General features: G+C 50.9%; 1 protein-coding gene across 2 annotated transcripts in view; it reads left to right on the top strand.

Annotated features, from left to right (window-relative positions):
- Positions 1–18,288, top strand: part of B4GALNT3 (beta-1,4-N-acetyl-galactosaminyltransferase 3) — a 68,777-nt gene that overhangs the window by 36,163 nt on the left and 14,326 nt on the right. The window contains exons 2-10 of one of the 2 annotated variants that reach the window (XM_065627616.1): positions 3,154–3,245; positions 3,910–3,987; positions 12,787–12,882; positions 13,394–13,484; positions 14,362–14,462; positions 14,814–14,881; positions 15,410–15,488; positions 15,916–15,982; positions 17,738–17,881. In XM_065627616.1, the coding sequence (XP_065483688.1) occupies positions 3,154–3,245; positions 3,910–3,987; positions 12,787–12,882; positions 13,394–13,484; positions 14,362–14,462; positions 14,814–14,881; positions 15,410–15,488; positions 15,916–15,982; positions 17,738–17,881 (816 nt within the window). The remainder of the gene's footprint in view (positions 1–3,153; positions 3,246–3,909; positions 3,988–12,786; positions 12,883–13,393; positions 13,485–14,361; positions 14,463–14,813; positions 14,882–15,409; positions 15,489–15,915; positions 15,983–17,737; positions 17,882–18,288) is intronic. The other variant, XM_065627625.1, reaches the window with a different exon arrangement.

Below are 18,288 nucleotides of genomic sequence, written 5' to 3'. Positions count from 1 at the left end.
GAGGCTCAGCCCCAGCTGGCATTTGGGTCCTCAGCAGGCAGCTGCCAGCCTGTCTGATGGGAACAGTGAGAAAAAGGAACCCTTGTCTCCAAAGAAGAGTCACCTTCACATTTCTGGGCAGCTGCTGATCCCTGTAAGACTTGAACCTTGGACCACTGCTGTACAAAAGTAGAAAGAAAGGTGGATCTCTTCTTGGGGGTCAACCAAGTATCTGGTTATAGATATAGGGAAAATGTCCTGGAGGTTGGAGTGAGGATAAAAAATGCAGTTTGGGTGCACTCTGGGCAAAACCCCTGTCGTTCCTGTGAATCTGTCTGCCCTTCTGCCCATCCACAGTGCCTTTAAGAACATCTCCTTGCTCATCAAGTCCCTCTCGGCACAAAATCATACAAATCTCCCTGTCCGCCATGCTCTGGTGCCAAGTGTGCTGTTGCAGGCAGGGACGGTGAGGGGGCAGGTCTGATGTGACACCACGTGCGGTGTAACTGCAGGTCACTGGAGGAGTGGATGCTGCTCTGCCCTGGCTACAGCAGCATCCCCCTCCATGGAGTCTGCTGTGGTCCTTGTGTGACCACCAGCCAGCTTGGTTGGGCAAGCTGGCTCAGCAGAAAGCCCTGTGCCTTTCTTTCCTCTGGGCTGGATTTTGGATGAATCACTGCCCATCACTCCCTTGTGGCTGTGGGGAGGCTGGTCCTGATGCCAAGGAGGTGGAGTATGTGGCAGCAAGGCTGGCGGTCCCTTCTGGCAAGCTGTACCTGCATCAGGGTTGCCTTCCATGGAGGTGCTTAGGGTGAAAACGTAGCCTTGGAAAACAACCATTGTGCTTCGGGAAGTGGTGGGAAGTGGTGCTCAGAAGAGAGAAAAGCCAGGAGCTGCCTGGTGTGTCTGTCTAATAGGCTAATGGCAACAAAGCCTGGCCCAACATCTTCAGCTATTTATCTGGCTGTGGGACAGGTTCTTCCCGAGCCTTTGATTTCTGCCTTTATAGCTTTTTGCCTTTTCCCATCCTAACCAGAACTGGTTTTGTAGAGGGGCTGGAGCAAAACCATCAAAGCTAACAGTTCTGGCATTCCCTCTTAGTAATACTGAAGGGTTTGCTGAGGTATTTTAGTTCCTACCCTACTGTTTTTTTCCAGACGTATTCTTGTTGACTTTAAGTAGCCAGCTCCTGCCAGCTGGGCTGCTGAGCAGTGCTTGTGCAGACCTCGAGGATGGGCTGAACCTGTGGTAGACCCCTGGTGTTCTTGAGACAGAGCAGTGGACATAGCCACAGGGCTCTGCTCTTCAGCTATCATCCAGGAGGGGATACCTGGAAGGCGATATCTTGAATCCTGTGGCCTGTGCTGGGGAGAAAACCTCGGTCAACAGTTGGCCTCAACAGGTCTTTGGCTGCAGGAAACTGGAGGAACTGTGTCTCTTTTCTGTAGCTCACTCCCTCCTCCTAGTGAGGAAAGCATGGGCAAAGTTGGATCCTTCTACAAGGGTCCCCTAGGGAGATCCTCAGGGGGAATCCAGTCTTTTGAGAAGGAATTGAAGCGCAAAGAACTTTCTCTGAGGAGAGGTGTTTATCCTATTATAGGATAGCAGGAGCAAGCAGAGACAGAGTTTTGCAACCCTGTTTGTAGGTGCAATAACAGGCTGAGAGCTTATCGCAGCCAGGGAGGGAGATCTGTCAAAGGGTCATTTGTGAATTCTATTTCTTGGAGTTGTTTTGGGTTTGTCTTGGCCTCTACGTAGCTCAGATATGTTTTGGAGTTGATCTAAGTCATGTGGCTTGTAAACACCCCCTCTGAAGCAAACTGATGGAGCATGCTCCTACTTGAGTCACAGTGGGGTTTCCTGTGCTGCTGGGTTGGGTGGGCAGGGTAAAGGTGGGTGGGCAGGGCAAAGATGGGTATGGTGGCTCCAAAACAGTAGCAGTTTCCCCAGCAGTGGGCTGTGCTACCCCCTCGGAGCGGGTCCCTGCCACTTCTGGCTGCAGGAGCAGTGCAGAGGTCTCAGACCATTCGTCTCAAGGCTCAGACTTGAAGCTGGCAGGATGGTTCCCTTTAGATACCAAGGCAGCCAACTTTTCTGGACCTCCTAGAGCTTTGGGAATGATTTCCATATTTAAAGACAATGGGCAGAGAGCCTGGCTTGGTCCCCGGTACGTGGATATTGAGCTGGTCTGCCACCAGCCTGGGAGAAGCAAGAGCTTATGGAGGTTTTGGCACTCATGCTCTTCACAATTAAGCTATCGTGCAGGGTGGGCACCATGCTGAGCTGCTGGCAGGTTGGTTAGTTGCTGTCTCTACGCCAAAATGTTTAGCAGATCTGAAAACCACATGGTGTGAGCTGTTGTAACACTGCTGGGAGGCGTGAGCTCTGCTGACCATTGCTTGTCTCGTTAGCGATACGGACGGCTGTTGTGGAGGGCTACAGGGTTGTGTCATATCTGCTTGTCTTTGTCCCTCCTAAGCCCAGAAGGCCAACTGAGTTATACAAGGAAACCAGAATTGATCCTGGCTCCTGTGTTGAGCAGACTGGGAGAAGAGGGGTGTCAAATGAAGTTGCTTTGAACCTAGAAGCTGACTTCACTTAAATAGTGACATCCTTAACCACATCACTGCTAATACTTTAAGCGTTACAGCTGAATGTTCCATCAGGTGCAATCTTCGCTAGCATTTCCTTCAACAAAAGAAGATGGAAGGCTTTTATTATGCAAATAGGTGCATATTCAGAATAACATTATTTTGATGGTTAAACTAATCAGTAATCTGGTTATTGTCTTACTTATTTTTCTTTGGGATTGTTAGTTAAAAGAAAGTGATGTTGTTTGGTTTGACCAATGTAGATCTGAGGGATCTACAAAGAGGTTCCCAGTCCTGTGGTGATTAATGAGGTCTGTGGCATGTATTTTAGAACTATGATGAATCTTTAATATAACAAGTTAATAAGAAGGAGGGAAGAGCTTTTAAGGAAGACAAAGGCAATTTCTCTCTCTCTGTCAGTCTGCCAGCTCTGAGTAGCGTAAACAACTCCTGGTCTCTGCTGGACCATTCCAGAGCGTTAAAGGTCTCTCAGCCTTGTAAAGTACCAGTTTATTCTGGTAACTGCTGCGGCTTCTTTTTTTAGCCTGTACTCTGACCATCTCTTTCTGTTTCCTCTGCGCAGGGTATGAAGGCTGGAGGGAGCTGGCGAAGGCTCTGGCAGACATTAATGTCCCAGGTGGGGACCCAAGCCACCCGCAGAAGGTGGGACACCAGGTGAGGAGTCTTGAGATGTCTTCTGAAAGTTGAGAAAGGCAGACCTTCCTTTCTGATGCTATCCCCAAGAGACAGCTCTCTCTTCACACAGGAAAGAGAGCATGCCACAGGGCAAAATCCGAGCTGACTCACAGCAATGTGGATGTACAATGACTCCACTGTAGTCAGTTGAGTTATTTTAGATGTATTAAGCCACAGCGGTGGGCTGGAGCTGGCTGGGTATGTGGCACAACAAGGTAGTACTAAGCAAGATGAAAGCAGAGATGAAAGGTCAGGAGAGAGTTTGTAGCTCCCTAGTGAAGCACATCTTAGTACTCTTGCCTGAAGGAAGTGCTGGAAGAACTATTACTTGGACCTTTTGTGAAACAAGGGTGGGGAAAAAGAAAAAAGGAAAACTACCTAAGTTTTAACTGTGCCAGCAAATAGTTATAAAGTGCTGGTATCCTTATCCTCAGTAGCTCACCATGGAAATTTGCGGTCAAAAAAGCCAGGGAGCATTTTCACCCCACTATGGCCTTGATAGCTGACTTGTCCTTTGGAGAGACAGCTTGGGAACTTGCCTTTTTCTCACATATTCTTGTGACCAGATCTGGGCCCTCTTGTGTAGGTATCAATGCTGGGTCATTTATCAGTTGGCTTTGACTTTCCTCTACTTGTATTTCAGAACCAAGAGCTGCAAAGAGGTGGGAGGAATAAATTGAATTATGCAGCTGTGGACAACCCTGTTCCGTGGATGCCAGAGGTGGGTGCCTCTCTCCATCATTTTGTGTGAGGGAGCTGTAGCTAGAGACCTGTGCAGCAAGAATGAAAGGCAGGGACCTCTGCCTGGAAATTCATTTGCTTCACTAGAAGTCCCTTGCCTATCACCCCCTCCTGGCTTAATGACACTTACGGACCTGAGTAATCATCTGGAAAGACAGGAGTGTCCAGATTCCTTATAATTTGGCGTCCTCACCAGCCATCAAGGCACCAAGCACCCACCTCTGATTCCCTGAGAGCAGGCAGCCTGCTCCCTTCCTGAAAGGTGAAGTTTATTCAGGGTGGGGAGTGCATGGGGCCAAGCATTCAACAAGTGAATACATGACCGTGGTGCGCAGAAGTGTCACACTGTGCTCTTGCTCTGACTTTTGCTTGCTATCCAACTCCTGTGGGTTATACATAGAGATTTCTCCACGTCAGTGACACTTCTGATGAACAGATACCTTCTCTGGTGACCCTTGAAGACTGGGGTAAACATTCCCTTTGTTTCCTTCATGCCTCGTTTATTCTTTCCTCCCCTGTTCCCTTATCTCAGCATTCCTCTTCAAGATAAGGGAGCAGTGCAGCCTGCTGATAATGAGACACCAGCCAGGGGGCATTTAACTAATGGAATCAGCTCCCTAAATTCCTCGAGGCGATTAGAGACCTGCACAAATTAGAAGGGCCTCTGGGGCTTCCCTGGGGAGGGAGCAGGCTGCTGTCCCTGTGCGTGGGGCAGGAGATGGTCACCAGCCCCCCTCCAGCCATCGCACTGAGCAGTTCAGGTCCCTGCAGCATGAACTAAAAGCTTTTCTGGAAACAGCACCAGTCACCCTGCAGTGCCCAGAACCAGACCTAGTCCACTGATCTGGTCTGCTGCATGGGCTTTGCAAGTGCTGGTCCCAGCTGGAGCCTGGGGGCTCCTCTGGCCACAGGGCCTTGCAGGCAGCATGCAGGCAGCATGCAGGCAGGGCTGCCTCCCAGATGGGCAGCTGCTGGCCAAGACCCAGCGGGACATCAGGGCCAGGACTGCTGCTGAGCATAGGGATGACACGGAGCATTTACTGCTCCCCTCTCCCATGGCACCAGGTGGTACAGGCTCTGTGTGGCATCCCCCAGTTTCTCTGAGGCTTTACCCGATGTCTCTGATCCCCTCCCTGATGTTTTCTCAAAAGCGTGTTTGTCTTGAAACCCCCCGGCTGTGGCGTGCAATGAGCCTTTACTGCGTTAGAAATGCAGCTGGTGGGGTACGTGCTGTGGCTTGGGCAAAGGTATGTGTCACGGAGGCACCTCAAAAGTCAAGTGAGACAGGCGATAAGCTCCAAACAGACTTTATTCTAACCAGAACTGTTTAGCAGAAAACCAACTAGAAATGGGGTTTATCCAAAATTATTCAGCACTCCGACAACATTACGAAACACAGGTTCAGATACTGGTTAGGAGTTCAGTTACTACACGGCCAATTCAAGCTCAAGGGGATCAGATCCCAAAACTCTAGAGTGATGACTCGAAATGCGCATCTTCCCACCTCTTACAAAAGGAGGACTCTCAAGGGTGCCCAGAAGATTGCTTACCAGATCAGCAAGGTGTCTCAATGTTCCTTAGGTGGCCAGTCTAAGGAGGAGAGTCTTCAACTGCAGACCCACGCCTCCAAGGAAGACCAACTCAATGAGAGTCTCCAGCAGGCTCCATTTATACCCTAGTTGAATCTGAGCTGTGGTCATTACAAGCATGGTCCAGAAGCTTCTCAGCCTCTCTGGGCGTGGTCGCCTTCTTGGCTGAGGACCCTGTCTATTGACCGAGGGTCCCACCCCTCCTGCTCCCCCAGCCTGGGGAGAGGTGAATGTGAGGAGTCACCATGCCTGGGGCGGGGGGATGTGACTTGCTGGAACTTTGGCACCGACCAAGGTGCCACAAAGTTGTGTACATGGGGACAGGCACAATGGGGCACAAAAGGTACTGAAGAGCCAGCAACTACCCTATTGAAAGCTCCAGACCTCATCTAGGCGAGTGCAACTCCCACACGTATGTGTTTAGCACAGGGCTGATCTGCAAAGCCCTCTGCTTTGCTGGTGGGTTGATTGCACATGCTCGCATGCAGTTGCTTTGGTCAGGGCACCCACCAGCTTGCAAACCTGCTACCCCAGTGTGGTTCTGTCAAGAAGGGAGTGAGGGGAGAGTTGTTCTGGCCACGGGGAAGGGATAGGGCTTGAGGTGTCCTATGTGGGATGGCCTCATGCCTGGCAAGGTGCTTTCTGCCTCCTGCCTTGTCCTGCACTGCTCCCTGTTGGTACCTCTGCCAGGTAGCAGGGCTCTTGCCTCAGACCTGCTGCTTTTGGGAATTTGTGGGTGCCCGAGTCCCCGGCCATGCCCTCTGCCAGGTGGTGTGCGGCAGGTGCACCACGAGAAGACCATGACTCCCAGGGCATACAGATACCAGTCTGGGGAGCTGGTTTGGGTGGCCTTGGCCCACTCACATGCCCTGCCATTCTCCCCCACCAGCCCTGTTCTCTAACGCTGCTCCTGCAAAGCACTCGCCTCCTTTACCAGTTTTCTCTTTGTCTCTGTAAGGCAGAATTTCCTGCCCCATGCTGTGGCACTGTCTGTACCCAGAGGGTCAGCAGAGCCACCCTGACCACAGAGGCCAGTGGTTCACCAGTACCAGCTGCAGGAGACGGACAAGGATCCACAGGCACAGCTCTGCATAGAGCTGCTTGCTGTCCTCTTAACCACTGACTGAAATTTCCCCTGGCCTGGGGATTAAGTTTTTCTGTAACTTTGCCCAAATTAATTACCCAGGGTCTACGATCCCATTGTTCCCTTCCCACAGCATCTCTAAGAACTTAATTGCAGCCTGATTCCTGGGGCGAGGGGTGACAGGTTGCCTCTTACAGGTCAGGGAGCTGCACTTTGTTTGAATGGAAAGGTATATTCCTGACAAACATAAATTATTAACAGGGTTGCAGAGTGAGCTGGCAGCCAGCTTGGCCAAAAAAGGAGAGGTTTCAGTTTTCCTCTTTCAGTTTCAGGAGATGAAACCAGCGGCTTAAGTCTTCAGCCTCAGATAATGTGATGGGAAAGTGTGCGCGTCGGAAATCCCTAATAAAGTTATTCCCTGCATTTGGGGGAAAGCAGGGTTCAGCCTCACTCTTGAGTTCCTCGAGGTGCTCGTGCACATGATCCCTGCCCTCACTGTCCTTTCCAGACACTGGAGCAAAGTCTTCCAGATCCCAGCATCACCCACTGCCTCCTCAGGCTGGAGAGATGTGAGAGATGTGGAGCATTTAGTTTCATTAATTCAGAAAGGTGCCTGGCTGTCATCAGGGCAAACCTGCGCTGTGGGACTGTGAGTGTCACCAATTTAGCACTGCTGTAAGCATAGGGGGAGGATTTTCAGAAATGTGCTTGGTTAGCCTGATCATTCTCATTTACTTCTGCAAAAGCCTCTGTTCAGCTCTGAGAGGAGAGAGGTTTGGGCAGCGCGGGAAGGGGGGGCAGTGTTTAAAATGCTCCCCCTCGCCCCGCTTCATGTCTGTGCAGCCTGAGGACTTACTTCTCGCTGGAAGGAGGTGTGAGGGTCATCCAGGAGCACAGCCTCTTGCAGGCAGCACCTGTATAGGTGCTGCACAAAACCAGAGCATTGTGCTAGGGCATCCTTCTGCTACCAAACCTGCCCTAAGAGGAAGCATCCTTAGAGGACCAAAAGACAAAGCTATTGCTGCTCGCTTTGTCCCTGCCCACGTCCCCTCCATGCCTGCTCATGCCGTCAGGTGTCAGGGCTCAGTGGGACAGGGGGTCTTTGTTGCTGGCTTGTCCTGATGGGATTCCTGCAAGTGCCCGGCGTGGCAGAGCTTGCAGCAAAGCCCAGCTGCTGACTGCTGAATGTCACCCAGTCAGGGCAGCTGGGCCAGGCAGGAGGAGGGGCTGCGGCCGCGCTGCAGAGACAGAAGAGTCTTATAAACTCAGGAGTTTCCAGTTGGCAGCACAATGTGGCTTTTCTTCCCTGGCTCAGGCCCTCTCTGTGCCCTGTTTATCATCCCCAGCGCTGTGCATTCCCTGGGCTGCACGCAGCTGATTTGCCTCCGTGCTGCCAAAACCGCCTGGGATTCAATTAGGAAAGACCTCTTTTCTCCATCCTGCTCCGGTTACAGTGCAGCAGGTCGTGTCTCCACTGCTGCAATCCTCCCAGTTTTTCCGCTTGCCCCGGCCTCTGCTGCTGCTTCGCCTTTCTTCCCCGGGGCTCCTTGCTCATCAGGAGCTGCTGGGTGTGTAGTGCCACCCCCCTGGGCAATTTTGGCATGATAGAGCTTGGGTTAGGAAGACAGGTCCGTGCTCTCTGTGTGCCTGATCCTCCTTTACCGTCTGTTTTCCTAGGAGGGGCTGGTAATCTAAAATTCCTCACTAGAATGAAGCGGAAATACCAGAGTCTCTTAATATGCAGCCAGGGCTGCGGGTGGGTGTTAATTCAGCACGCTCAGAGGAGAAGGTCGGCGCTGGGGCTCCGAGCCCAGGCGTACTCCCAAAACCGTGGAGGCTGCTGTGTCAGCACCGAAGCAGGGGCCTGTCCCAGCCCTGGCTTCCTGCAGTTAGAATCATAGAATCATTTTGATTGGAAGAGACCCTCAAGATCATCGAGTCCGACCATTTAGTGCCTAACTCTGGCACTAAACCATGTCCCTAAGAACCTCATCTATATGTCTTTTAAACCCCTCCAGGGATGGTGACTCCACCACTTCCCTGGGCAGCCTGTTCCAATGCCTGACAACCCTTTCTGTGAATAAATTTTTCCTAATGTCCAATCTAAGCCTCCCCTGGTGCAACTTGAGGCCATTTGCTCTTGTCCTATCACTTGCTACTTGGGTTGTTGAGGTTGGGTTCTCCCTTCCCTTGAGCAGTGACCTTGTGCTCAGGAGGGTATCAGCCTGCCCAGACCAGCTCCTAGTGCTCCTGTGCGTACTCGTGCCATGCTGACAGTGCCCTTGGTTCACGACCTGTGCCCATTTTGGATCCGAGCTGGGTTCTTGCAATGCTACTCTTTCAGCAGAGTGGAGATAAGCAACTGGGAGGTGAGGCTGGGACAGAAGGAGGAAGCTGAGGGGTGGGAGGAGCCCTCTAAATGGGGAGGCACAGACCACTTAATACCAGCTCCCATTGAAATCCCAGGCTCTTGGCTTCTATTCCTGGTTCTGGCCCAATCACTCTGTCCAAAATTTTCAAAGCAGGCGTTCTTAAGGGGAGAAGAGGAACTTAACTTGTTGCTTACCAAGTCCTACATTTTCAGCCCTTTGAAAACCACGCCAGATAGTTCCAAGCTGGGAAGTCAAACTCAGTAGCCATGTTTTATAAAGTCCACGGACATTCCTCAGGAGCTGTGTGCGTGAATTGGAAATGATGGTGCTGTTTATCTGTTGCTGCAATCTCCAAAAGCCCCAAGGAGGAGATTTTTACTGCATTTTCCAGAGGAGACCCAAATAGTAAATGGAGGAATTTCTCAGCTGCCTGCAATGGGCAGCCATGAGTTGAGCTGGAGCAACAGAGGTGATAGGGTTTCAAAACAGCTGCTGTGCTGATGGCTCATGGGGGCCTAAAATTAAAGCCTAGCTCAGTTTTCAGTCCCAGACCAGCGCTTTAGGCAGCCAGCACTTATCTGTCAATAATGTTCTTCTTTTCCCTTTTAGAGGAAGCAGAGAGTAAGGTAAGCTGCTGTAGCTGAGGAGAAAGTCTGTTGCTTTAGAAAAGACTCCTGAAACCACTTGCAAGAAATGCTTATTATTTACCAATTAATTATTTCTAATGGCTGCGAGTGCGTGAAAGAGAAGCAATCTCATTAGCTCCTGCCAGAAGCTCCTCTCAGGTGGCTTTGTAAAGACTTTGGAGACAGAGATGTCAGGCTAGAAATCTCAGGCACCATCTCTTACAGCACTGATGGAACACCTAGTAGGGTGGTGTTTGCCTTATTTTTTAGTGGGCTGCCCTCTCTCTAATACTGGCAAACTCTGCAGTAAAGTATTTAATTAGAATGGGACAGGTCCAAGTTTCCTCTGCAAACATTTAAGCAAGGCTAGCCACTCTTTTGGGATGTCCCTCATGAAGAGCTATTTTGGCATTTGGGCTACCCCATGCCAAAGCCTGCCCAGCTCCATTGCAGTCCTGAGCCTCAGGAGCATCTTCAGGGTCTTTGTCAGGAGGGGACTGCAACACCAGCCTGTCCACAGTGTGGGAGTGTTGTGCTACATCTGACAGAGATCTGAGCCTACTATCTGCAGTGTGCAAACAATTCTCTAAGAAGAAAAACCAGCATCACTTCTGGACAGCAGCAAACTGCCGTAAGACTCAGTTTCTGGCAGTGACTTGCTGTGGGAGCCCAGCCTGTTCACCTCACTTCATGTTCCACAAGAAACAGCAATTGTAATTATTTGATTCGGCTGAGAAAAGTAGTGTAAGACCTTTGGGTGTGAACCTGGATTTGGCCAAGGGGCATGGAGTTGCCCAGAAATTAAGTTCCAGTTGCATGTTTATCATGCTTGCAGTGATTGATTTGTATCACAAGTCCCTGCAGAGTCACAGCTTTCTCTTGTCTGCATCCATCGCCCCAAGCCCTCTGTGTAGTTCCTCTCTGATTTTGTGCAGCATTACTCTGGGGAATTACACCCACTTTTTCTCAGTGATTTTCCTCTTGCCCGATGGGCAGAATCCAGGCTGAGGGGTGTCAGCAGAGGAGGAAAGGAGAGGAGATAGTGGTGGGGGATGATACGGGCTTGTAGACATCAGTCAAGCCCTGGCAGTGCAGAGACCAGTGAGAGCGGGCTGGTAAGAGACCACTCAAGAACAGCAGTGGTTGTGAATGTGTTTTGCCTGGCACACAGAGATGGTTTTCACGTGTATGACTAAAGCCCACAGCTCGCAAGGAGCATTACTGCACAAGCTGGTGCCAGGCCGAGTCTTCTCCACGTCCTTCCTTCAAGCCACAGTTCGTTACAAAACAAAACCCCAACCCGCTGTCCTGGGAAAAATAACGCCGAGAAGCCGTTTCTCTGCCAGGAGTGCACGGAGGGGTTGGGCACTCCTCCACCATGCTGCTTCAGCCCTGCTGGGGACTCCCTGGTGAAAACTAAGAATTTGCTGCCATCTGTAGACATGGGGGTGCTGCTCAGGCAGTTTCCTCAGTCCTTATATAGGCAGGACAGCTGCGGCAAAGCTTCCCCGGTCCCAAGGCAACCTATTCCTTTGTCCAGCATTTCCTTATCTAAGGTAACTTCTGCAGCCTCCAGCTTATTTATTCTCTGCTGTTGGATGCTGGTCCTGCGAGGAGGGTTTCAGCATCCACCTCCACCGGTTGCAGGCAGAGAGCTCAGACTTTGGGGGGGACAGCCAGCTCCTCCCTTCTGAATGGCTCTGGCAGAAAGAAAGTCTGTCCCTCAAGGAGCATACCGTTGAAATCCCGCAGCACCCAGCAAGCTTTTGCCAGGAAAAGCTGTGGTGGAGGTCCCCGTTGGGGCTGGCTAGGTAGCAGGGACAGCCACCCACACCCACACTGCACACCCAGGAGGGGACCCCCGCTCCCTTCAGTGTGCCCTGGCAGCCAAGAGGGCCACCCGTGTCCTGGGTGCATCCAGCACAGCATGGCCAGCCGGGTGAGAGACGTGATTGTCCCGCTCTGCTCTGCACTGGTGCGGCCTCACCTGGAGCCCTGTGTGCAGCTCTGGGCACCACAGGATAAAAAGGATATAAAGCTACTGGAGAGTGTCCAGAAGAGGGCTATGAAGTTGGTGAAGGGTTTAGAGGGGAAGCCGTATGAGGAGCGGCTAAAGTCACTGGGTTTGTTCAGCCTGGAGAAGAGGAGACTGAGGGGAGACCTCATGGGGCTCTAGCTTCCTCACAAGGGGAGGAGGAGGGGCAGGTGCTGAGCTCTTCTCTCTGGTGACCAATGACAGAACCCAAGGGAATGGCAGGAAGATGTGCCAGGGGAGGTTTAGGTTGGTCACAAGGAAAAGGATCTTCCCCCAGAGGGTGGTGGACACTGGAACAGGCTCCCCAGGGAGGTGTCACGGCCCCAAGCCTGACAGTGTTCAAGAAGAGACTGGACAAGCCCTCAGACACATGGTGTGACCTGTGGGGTTGTCCTGTGCAGGGACAGGAGTTGCACTCGAGGATCCTTATGGGTCCCTTCCAACTCAAGACATTCTCTGATTCTATGATTGTGTCTCTGGGGGCACACGGAGGCCATGCTGCCCACTGACCGCCCTGTGCTGCTGCTCCCCACTCTTCTGAGCCTCCGTCTCCCTGTCCTCTGCTTTACCTCACAAACATGCTTTGAGAAGGGGATCTGCCATCTCCTGTCCCTAGGATGTCCCCTCTTCCGTGGATCAGAAAAATAGCCCTGAAATGGTGAGAGAGTCAAAAACACCTTCTTGGAGGACAGAAGACCCTAGTTTCTCTTTCCTGGATGATAGGGGGCTATTGCCACCCTACAGTGTGTCCCACACCATGGCCTCAGAGCACAGCCCTCTGGTTAAACACCTTCTTGATCGAGCAAAATGGATTGAACTCCAGCCACTTAACTGAGATGTCCTGGGCATTATTGCAGTTCCCTGGTGCCATTCAGACTGTCACTTTTGCCAACCCCAAACCCTCAGCAGATGAGAAACGGGGGTCTGGACCCATATCTCCTGTAAACCAGCCCGTTGCAGCAGCAGCATCTTCCTCTTCTCTCACAAGCGCTCCAGTGCTGGGGGGCCAGGCTGGGGTTGGGAGAACAGGAGAGGGACACAACAATTCATTGTGCCCCATTTCTGCCCCCCAGTTCCAGGGCCAGGCCAATCTGCACGTGTTTGAGGACTGGTGTGGCAGCTCCACTGATCAGCTCCGGAAAAACCTCCACTTCCCCCTTTTCCCCCACGTGAGTAAAACTGGGACACCCTCTGTCCCACGCTTCCCAGCTCTGCTTCCCAGCTGGATCACCGCTGCTCCCTTCACCTCCTGTCCTTGTCCCTCTCCATCACCTCCTCTGTCCCCCTGCTGAGGGAGCAGGAAGCTTTCACAAGAGTTCAAGGGTTGCAGCTCTTCCACTGCATGGGGGAGGCTCATTTTACCCACTCTGCCCTGTGAGGCCTCAGACACAGGCTGAAGGAACCCTGTATTTGGTGCTCTCCATCCAAGTGGCTGGTGAATGCCACATGCTGTCCCCACCATCTCACCCATGCAGCTCTCCTCCCCACAGCAGCACTTGCTCCAGTTCATCTCTCATCTGGGCTACTCTTTCCCGTTGCCTCCATGACACACTGTGCTCCATCATCCTCCCAGAACAAGCCTCATATTTCCCTCTGCCCACCTGTCCCAGGGTTTTTGCATCCCCCCTTCGTCCTGTCACATCTAATTATTTTTATTATTTTTTTCTTTTTCCACTTCAGACGCGAACTACACTGAAGAAGCTGGCTGTGTCCCCAAGATGGACCAACTATGGTCTCCGGATATTTGGCTACCTGCATCCTTTCACTGATGGTGAGAGCTCTGAGGTTGCTGTGCTGCTGCTCCGGTCTCTTCTCACCTGCCCCTCCCTCACCCCTTCTGCTCAACCACTGGTGCACTCACCCCATGAAGCCCAACACCAGGTCCCTCACATGGGCGGCCCAGCTCGCCGTGCATGACTGGCCGTGGCCTTGGCATGGGTGAAACACATCTGCCTCCCCTGCAGGGTGGAAAGGAAAAGCACAGAAGACAACAGATGCTAGATAAAAAACAGTGCTGTCATGAATGCACAGCCTCATGGTGTGTACGTGGGCACGAACAATCCCTGAGCTTTTCCTCCCTCCCTCGCATACACAGGGCTGTACGTGACATCATTTGTGTTCCTACTGCTCCCCGGGTGCATGAGTACCATCTGACAGCAGCTGACATCTGTATCACCCAGCTGCATGCTTCTGCCCAGAGCAGCCTGCTGGCAGTCACCCACATCTCCTGGTCCCCTGGCCCTCAGCCACCGTCCCTGTAACCCCAGCTAGAACAGCGAGACTCAAGCACCTCTGTCTCCCTTTGTGGCTCCATGTGCACGTTCCTCCATCCAAATGCAGCTTCTCACAAAAAAATTTGTTCTGGAAACAAAATGGGAGGCAGGCAGGCTTTGCATAGACTTCTTAGCTTTCCAGGTTAGGTGTCAGGTGAAGCCAGTGCAGGATGGATAGTGAACCAGTTGCATCTGTAAAGTTTTGTTTTCAATTACAGCAGAGTTAGAATTCAGAGAGGTTCAAAGGAATGGGGGTGGTAATAACAAAAGGGAAGGTATGGTGTCACCAGGAAAAAGTGTTTTAGAGGAGCAGAACCTATTCTGTGCACAAGCCCTTACCCCAGAGCCCTACTTACTCCCTCCATCTCTCGACAGGGGAGTTTCAGTTTGCCATTGCTGCGGATGACAATGCTGAGTTCTGGCTGAGTCCAGATGAAAAGCCCTCTGGTCTCCAGCTGCTGGCCAGTGTAGGCAAGGTACAGTGCTTGCTGCATGGCTTCTTCCATCAAGGCTTTGATGTTTCAGTGGGGATGGAGACCTTCCTGTCTTACACACTTCCTTGGACTCCCCAACTCTCTTTTCCTGCCCAGCTACAGACACCACTACCACAGATGGGTGTGACATGACATACCTTAAGCCAGTTACATATTGGCAGTGCTGTTGGGAGCCCCATGTTGATGACTAAGGGACTTAAATCTGTCCACAGGTTGTGGATCTCACAAACAACTTACCAGGAGGAGTAGCTCAATTTTCCCTCTTCATCGCTCCAAGTGCAGTAACCAGAGAGGAAACTCATCTTAACTAGAGTGTTTTCTGTCTCTTCACAGACAGGGAAGGAATGGACCGCACCAGGGGAGTTTGGGAAATTTTACAGCCAGCAGTCAAAGATGGTGAGGTGAGTGAGCGGAGCCCCTCGCTCCCGGCCACCTCTGCACACGGCCAGGAAATCACAAGAACAAGGAGCTAGGCTTGTTCTGAAGAATTTAGCAATATAGAGAAAGGGATTACTCTGGGATATCGCCAAAGCTAAAGTGACACATCCACACTTGTGCCAGTTGCTTTGCTGATTTACAGCACGAATGCAACACTGCATTTTTCTTCCCTGGAGGAAGTAGCCACCAGCACATCCAGGCTCCTCAATATGAACTGTATCCCTACCTTCCTGCCCTCGAACTGGCCAGGTTTCCCACACGCCAGAAAGGGATTTATTCAGAATTCACTGAGAAGGGTCTGGCGTGCTCCAGGTGCACTAGTGAAGCTACCTATCTCACTGTCAGCATCTGGATTTTCTTGGCAATCCTAACCCCACTTACCCTGAGAATTAGGTTGTTTCATGGGTGTGGTTGCTCTCCACTCATTGTCTGCTGACAAACTAAGACATGTTCCTTAATGCTCTTGGTGACAAGTACATTGTTGTTCACAGGTTGTCAGCTGCAGGCAGGTACTATTTTGAGGTGCTGCACAAGCAGGATGACAGAGGAACAGACCACGTGGAAGTAGCGGTGAGTCCGTGCAAATGGCTGTGCTGTGTATGTGTCCCCACAGAGCTCAGGAATTACATTTGTAATAATTGCCCTCCTTTCCCAGGCTCCAGCTCCACTTTGCTTGAGGTGTATCTAATCCCTCCCAGAGCCCTTACCTGCTTCTATGTGGGATAGTCCTGGCTACATGTCAGGACTCTTTGCTTGCTTGGGATGGTTCTGCACTCTCTGATCTCTGTTGCAGCTCTTTGTCTTTTCCTGCTTTGGATGTGTTCCGTGGGTTCTCAGCTTATTCCCAGTCTTTTGCTGCTAGGTAAACTCCATCATAATAAGAAGAAAGAGGAAGCTGTGAGCCCATCTGGTGAAAAAAACATCTTGTGCCTGTTCCTTCTGTTCAGGCTTGGTTAACTCCATAAGCACTTTGTTGTCATGTGTTTCTCTGTTCCAGTGGAGACTGAATGACCCAGAAGCGAAGTTCAAAGTCATTGACTCCCAATACCTCTCCCTTTTTGCTAGTAAGTATCTTCACCACAGGTTTCACCAAACACCTCCTCATTCTTCCAAAACGTATCAGGGGTGTTTCATCATTAATCATAGTCTAGCCAGGCAAATTCCATGCATACAGATTATTACACGAAAGAAGTGGAGACAGGGCAGGAGAGAGACCTCAGGACAAGAGGTCCATTATTCAATAACAGGTCATTATTAAATATAGGTGAATTGGAAGTAGGACTGGAACATTATTTCAGAGAAATCTAAAGGCAATGAGGAAAGGCAGAGAGGAGAGTCTGCAAGGGTGAGAACTGTTCCAGAGGTGAGAGTAACACGGAACAGAGGTTGCCTGCAGAGAGCTAATGGGGTCATGAGGATGCACTGGCAGCTGGACATGACCAGGGAGAAGGGGCCACTGTAGCACTTCCAGAGGATTTCACTCTGGGTGCTGGACACAATGGGATACACCAGTGACATTAGGGGATGCTGCTTCCTTCTATATGAGCCTCAAGTCTCTTCAAGATGCTGCTGTGTTGCCGCAAGCACATCAGCCCAGTCTCTCCTGTTTTGTAAACCCTTCTTAGCCCATTGAGTGATACCTTTATCAATTAAAGAGCTCCGTAGTCATGTTTACCCTTACCTAGTTTTGCCAGCATCACTTTCCTCTGCCAGCATTCCCCCTTTCCGTATCTACCACTGTTGCCTTCCAACATCTCTGGGCTTTTTTCCATGTAAACACTTTTGCCCATGGAAGACTCCTTGGTATAACTGAGGCATCTGTTGGCTATGTCTTGGATCGCAACCTGCTGCTGTATTTTCTGAAACCTGCCGTTTGTCCAGGACTAGGCTTTCCATTAGGTCTTCTATCCCCATCTTTTTTCCTTCTGCTTTTTTTGTATTAATTCCCTATAGAAGGGAAGACTCACATCCCGGAAGATCCCTTCATGGTTGCACACAGTTCTGCAGTCTCATATTTATCTGGCACCTTCTCCCCATACAGTGTTTCCTTCTTCCATATCAGCCTTTGGCTGTATCACGTCATCCCATTCCTTCAGGGTTCTCATGTTCAGTACCCGAAAGTTGCTAACAGTAACCCCAGTGCCCTTGGCAGCATGTTGCCTTTCCCTCCTGGGTATTTATTCAATTCCCCTCATCTCAGAGTAAGATACATGGGGACATTCAGCACTCAAGAAAAAACACAACCAATATCCAGTCTTAAATTTAAGCTTCCCTTTGCTTCTGGCTTACTGTAGGTCTCCGTTCCCTTGCTGGAGCATCATCCTCCTCAGCCACTGAAGGCCTCACCCCAGGGTCCTGCTCCTTTTCCAGCACAGGAGAAAGTTCTGCTCCTCAAGTTTCTCCTCCCTTTCATCTTTTTTGTCTCCTTTTAAAATAAATTTAATGCTAATAATTCAGATGTGTCCAGTAATTCCTGCCAGCATGGGGATTCTTCAGCACACCACTGCTAGTGTGTGCAAGGCAGGAGGTCATTTTTCATCCATTATTCATCACTGTGTTTGTTTGCTTTCAGTGATAGCCACGTTCCTACCCCACAGCTTCTCTATTTCCAGCTTTCTGAGTCAAAGCCTTTCCTTCCCACAGTGTCTTTGCAGTGAAGCTCCTGATCAACACCATTTAGGCATTGCTACGACAGAGACAGCATTGCTGTCATGGATTCAATGCCATTTAGAAACGGCTGACACTGAGAAAGGGCATTTTTTCGGGACAAGGAACGAACTAGCCCTTCCTCCCACTTCCGTTCTCTCTCTGGTTTCTAGACGAGACGCTGTTGAAGATGGATGAGGTTGGGCACATCCCGCAGACGTTGGCCAGCCACCCAAGCCGGCCTGCTGACAGCGCAGGCAGCAGGGCACACCCCGCTGACATGCTCAAGCCTGATCCCCGGGACACTCTTTACAAAGGTAAGACTTGCAAAGCCATTGAAGGAGGTTGCTGCAGCCTGTCACAGCACGTTGTGGTAGCACAGCTGAGAAAAATTGTCCTCCTATGCCACCGTTAGCAAGGGCCATGCTTTTTTGTCCTCAGTGCAGAGGAGAAGGGCAGCATACAATATTGGTCACTGCAGGACATAAAGCACAGACTAAACCCAGCTTGTCTTTCTTGTCATCCGACTCAGATGACATCCACGGGCATAATATTTTAGTGTAAGTTCTGTAGAGCAATGTAAAGAGATGAGCTGCACAAGGTAGTTCGCTTTGTGTGTCTGTTAGTATTTTACATGGATAAATAGAAACCAGGCACAGAAGTAGCTAAGCTGGTGCATGGATTACAGCAGAGCTTCTCCAGCAGCACTTGCCTACGTGTTTCT

Source organism: Caloenas nicobarica, chromosome 1 (assembly GCF_036013445.1).
Source record: "Caloenas nicobarica isolate bCalNic1 chromosome 1, bCalNic1.hap1, whole genome shotgun sequence".
NCBI lineage: Eukaryota > Metazoa > Chordata > Aves > Columbiformes > Columbidae > Caloenas > Caloenas nicobarica.
Note: the sequence above shows the minus strand (reverse complement) of the source record. Positions and strands in the feature narration are given on the sequence as shown.